This window comes from Orycteropus afer, unplaced genomic scaffold (genome assembly GCF_000298275.1).
Source record: "Orycteropus afer afer isolate SDZICR_OR568_19922 unplaced genomic scaffold, OryAfe1.0 scaffold00352, whole genome shotgun sequence".
In the NCBI taxonomy this organism is placed as follows: Eukaryota; Metazoa; Chordata; class Mammalia; order Tubulidentata; family Orycteropodidae; genus Orycteropus; species Orycteropus afer.
Window position 1 is genome coordinate 339,333 of NW_006921939.1, and position 5,229 is coordinate 344,561.

The following is a 5,229-nucleotide window of genomic DNA, read 5'->3' on the forward strand; positions in this document are numbered from 1 at the left end:
TGTGCCCATCTTCTTTCTCTCTTTGTCTCCTGGATGCCCTCCAGCCCCTGTTTCCCCACCAGACTACTCTGCCCCCCTGACCACTACCTCCCCTTCCCTGATTGCTGAATATCTCCAGGACCCTCACTGCAGTGGTTTTGCCCTCATGCCTCCCTGTGTAGGAGGAATGACATCTGCCAATAAAACTGAAAAGACTGAATGATACTTCAGTCAAAGAACACATTTCTGGTGGGAAGATTTTAGGTACCATCATTTTGAGGGGAGGGCACATTTAGGAGGAGAGAAAATGGTATGCTGTTGCTTCTTTCTGGCATGCTCTTTCCCCTGAGCATTAAAAGCACAAGAATGGAAAAAAGAGGGTGAAACTCTCTGGTAAAAGGCTGGGTGATTAAATACAATCATTACCAAACAGTATTTTCAGAGAGCACTTACATGTATGCTGTTAATGGCTAAAATGGGGCTTTATCTGCACTATACTTATATAATTGAGAGTGGACAGTAATGAATACACTTACAACCCACCCCATTTCCCCATCTCCACTCCAGAGCCAAGTAAGAGCCTCTAGCTACCATTAGACTTGAACTCTCAGGAAAACGAGAAAAATCACTTTGGCTTGTTTTTTATCTGCTGAGGCCAATACTAACCTCTGAGCCTTGCTATGGTGATAAAATTGACTTCGGAGAGCCACAGTGATGTGGTGAAAAAGGAACTCAGAACTGGGAACAAAAGACCTGGGTTCAAAAAATCTCAGCATGGCCACTAATTAGCTCACCTTTCCTGGCCTCAGTTTCTCCACCTGTAAAACGGAGGTTGGACCCGCTGATTTCCAAGGATTGTCCAATTAGAACTTCCTATTAGTTCTGCCATCTAAGATAGGGAGGCTGGTTTCTTTATTACATTTTGTTTCAGTCACTCATTGATTCAACAAATATTTATTCTGGCAGGTACTGTGCAAGGTGCTAAGGGAGGCGGGCCTGTTTTCTGGGTGAGGGGAGGTGATAGAAGAGAGATAATTAAATGTGTAATACCAACTAAGTCCTCCACCTGTCAGTGTGTCTAACTGTGGTGACTTGTAGGCAGCTATGATGCTGGAAGCTATGCCACCAGTATTTCAACTACCAGCAGTCACCCATGGTGGACAGTTTTCAGTGGCGCTTCCAGACTATGACACTTTCTAGGAAGAAAGGCTTTGCAATCTACCTCGCAAAATGAACCAGTGAAAACCTTATGGGCCACAATAGAACACTGTCCAACTCGCTTGCTTTGGATCAGTCACTGGAGGAGGACATACTGTTCGGTGAAGTAGAGGGCCAACAAGTGTATGGGAGATCCTGAGTGAGATGCATTGGCTCAGCAGCTACAATGATGGACTTGCATATGCTGGAGATTGTGAGGATGAATTAGGACTGGGCAATGTTTCATTCTGTTGTACATAAGGTTGTCATGAGAAAGAGTAATGTCAGCAACTAATAACACCAACAACAAATTATAAGGGTAGTTCAGGGCCCTATAAAATCATAAAGAGGGGAACTTAACATAGCATAGGGTACCATGAAAAACTTCTTGAAGAAATGATGTTGAGCCCCGAAGAACAAGTCGAATTTAGCCAGAGCCACATGAATGTATGACAGAGTGGGAAGGGAGACATGTTCCAGGCAGAAAGCACAGCATGTGTGCAGGTCTGAAAGTAAGAGACAACGTGGTGTAAATAAACAATTGGAAGGAGTTCAACTTGGCTGGAGCATGGAGAAAGAGGATGAGTGGTTAGGGATGCAAGATCAGCAAGGCCAGACCTCACAAGGCTCATAAGTCGTGTAAAGAAATTTGAATTTTATTCTAAGAGTAATGGGAAGTCATTCAAGGGATTTAGGCACAGCTGTAACAGAGTCAGATTTGCTGTTTAGTGTATGCAGAATGGATTGAGCATCCAGACTACACCGCACTTTAGAGAATGAAATGAAACAATGAAGGGGAAAGACAGACACAAAGGCAGTCCACCGAAAATACACTGCAGCTCTTCTTTGAGGGCAGTGGTGGTTCACTGGGAGAATTCTCGCCTTCCATCTGGGAGACCCAGGATCAATTCCTGCACAGCCACCCCATCTGTTGGTGGAGGTTTTTGTGTTGTTGTGACGCTGAAAAGGTTTCAAAGGAGCATCCAGGGTAAGACGGACTGGGAAGAAAAGTCTGACTATCTACTTCTGAAAATCAGCCAGTGAAAACCTATGGCTCACAAGGTCCATCCTGTTGTGCAGGGGATTGCCACGAGTTGAGAGGCTACTTGACAGCTGCTAACAATAGTAAAACAAAAACTAATAATAATAAAAAACAACCAAACCCACTGCCATAGAGTCAATTCCAACCCATAGCGACCTCCACTGGGTTTCTGAGATAGTAATTCTTTACGCAAGTATATTGCCTCATCTTCCTTCCATGGAGTGGCTGGTGGGTTTGAATCACCAACCTTCTGGTTAGCATCAAATGCCTGAGGCACTGTGCCACCAGAGCTAACAACAGTAGTTATCCTTCATTTACTCATAAGAACAGAGTTTCTTAACTTTTAAAGTTGCCCACCTGTGAATTAAATGGAACACTGGGAAGCTGGGTGTTGTGTGTTATCCATTATAGGTGACAATTTTTGACAGGAAGCTATCCTCCAAGCTTTCAAATTAGAATTAGTCAAATAAGAAACGTATGATTAATTCAGAAATTAGAGCAGGTCCAGAGAGAGAGAGAGAGAGAGAGTAGCAGTATCACATGTTTGTCATTGTGAATACCAGGAGCTTCAAGTCCTCCAAAGCATGGATGGGCAGAGAAAGAGGAAACTGTTATAAGTTCTAGTTTGCTGGGTATAAGGTGTAGGTTTCAGAAGGCCCGACTTGAAGTTCTAGCACTGCTGCTGAGTAGCTGCATGATTTGGGTAAATCTTGAGCCTCAGTTTCTTCTTCTATAAAATGAGGGAGTTCAACTAGATGACTCCCAAAAGTTGAACATGTCACAAGTCTTGTAAAGAGTAAAGTCTATGTTTGGACTGTCTGTCTCTATCTGTGTAGGTGTCTCTCTCTGTGTCATTCATTCTTTTTTTCTCCTTCATAGTAAAGTCAGCAGTTTTGAAACTTATTAATGCTAAAAATTCTTTTCACCAACCCAAACTCACTGCCATTGAGTCGGATCTGACTCATAGTGACCCCTCCTTGGGTTTCCAAGGCAGTATCATTATGAAAGAAGATTGCCCCATCTTCCTTCCGAGGAGTAGCTGGTGGGTTTGGACCGTCAGCCTTCTGGTTCACAGTCAAATGCCTTAGGCACTATGCTACCAGAGCTCCCCAAAATCCTTTTAGGTATATGAATATATGCTGGAATTTTGCATCTCTCCCTCTGTTTATCTAACTGGGTTGTCTGTTTCTCTGTTTTATGTCACTATCACTCTTCTTCCCCCTTGCAATACCAGTTAAAACTTTGAATGCCCAGGTTTCCTATATGTATTTAGCTATATTTATTCTCGTTCCCTCTCCCTCCTTCTCCCTCTTCCTCCCTCCCTCTTATTAGTTCATTCCTCCAGATTTCTCCTGTTCTTTTGATCTGTCAGGGCCCCTACAGGCATAGTTTAGTGCTGCCACTGGTGTACTATATGGAAGACAAAAACACAAAATGGATGCTTCAGGCATGCCTACTTATTCGCTTGAAGGCTATAGTTCTATCTGAAGCCAGCCCACACAACCCGCAGAGCATTTATTTGATGGGGCCCCCCTTTTTGCTCCTTTCTCTCTGACAAAGACAGTGCCAGTAGGCTCTAGTGACATCCCATTCTAGAATGTACTTAGCAGGGGTCGGGCTACCAAATTACCTTCAATTCAATCTGACAAGAATTTAGTGAGCACCTACTGTGTGCCTAGTGCTCAGTAAGCTCCTCTAGGAACTGCTGGGGTCTCCAAACAATGCAGCCTAATCCTGTCGCAACAGGAACTGAGCATTACTACACTAGCCTTATTGGGAAGGCTAGGCTGGACCAAGGTACAGCATGCAGACTTCATTCAACTCCCCTGACACAAAAATGAGGTAGAATTTTCAACAAAAGTGGGGACTTGAAATCAGCCTGAGGCCATAATTCAGTGCCTATTCTCATTTGAACTTTGGAGTTACCTTGTGTGCAGCAGGAGGATACAATTCATTGCTTACCTTCTGCAGAAAGTTCCTCTTGGGAGAGTTTCAGTGTTTCCAAGATGTCATTAAAGCCATAATCTGTCACTTTTAGTACAAAACGCCCATCTACCACACAGTTCCGAGACTTCAGTCTCCCATGAAGAAACTCTCTATGGTGTAAGTACTTCATGCCCTGCAGATGATACAAACAGGATTTATTCAGCAATTTACTTAACTATTTTGTGCTTTTAGAGCCACTTTCTGAGATTATTAATGGCATGAGCAATTTTGATCCAGAATTCAGCTTTTCTCCCACATATGCAGGAAAAACAAACCTTTGACAAGAATCAGTTTCCAGCCCCTTTCTAGCTCTAAAATTTGATGCTTTTGTAAAGAATCATATCTTGTATGAATAGAGAACTGGGTGTTATTGGGTGATACATTGACATTTCAGACATAGGATGGATCCATATATACAATTGCCAAGAACTGGGAGATTCTGATTGGTCTTAAAAGGTTTAGCCCAGCTCTTCATCCACTATTGACAGGAATGGAAACTGTTAGAGCCTTTTGGGAAGGCAATTTGGCAATAGCTATCAAAATTTAAAGTATGCATATCCTGCCACCCAAGGATTTTACGTCTCCTCTAGAGAAATACTTGCATATGTGCAAGAAGAGACATATATAAGAAAGCTCGCTGCAGCTCTGCTTCATAGTAATATATAATTTGAAATATGCTAAATATCAATAAGGGACTGGTTGCATTGTGTTAAATCTATATTATGGAATATTTTACAGCAGTTAAAAAATTAAGATAGATCTTAGGTAATGACAGACAAACATCTTTAAGACATAAAATAAGTGAAAAAAGCAAGTTGCAGAACTATATGACAGCATGTATATTAAAAACAAAACCATCAATAATGTATGTAAATGTAGAAAAGAATCGCAAGGCTAGTCACCAAGTTATTAGCAGTGGTTAACTTCTGGGGAGGATATGAAAGAAGAGGATAGAGTAAATGTATATTTATCCTATATATATATATATTGATGTAATTTGATTTTTAATTTAATGTACATATTAT

General features: G+C 41.8%; 1 protein-coding gene across 1 annotated transcript in view; it reads right to left on the bottom strand.

Moving 5' to 3' along the window:
* Positions 1-5,229, bottom strand: part of GUCY2F (guanylate cyclase 2F, retinal) — a 170,580-nt gene that overhangs the window by 60,991 nt on the left and 104,360 nt on the right. Inside the window, exon 9 of the mRNA XM_007952598.1 lies at positions 4,181-4,337. Within this exon, the coding sequence (XP_007950789.1) occupies positions 4,181-4,337 (157 nt within the window). The remainder of the gene's footprint in view (positions 1-4,180; positions 4,338-5,229) is intronic.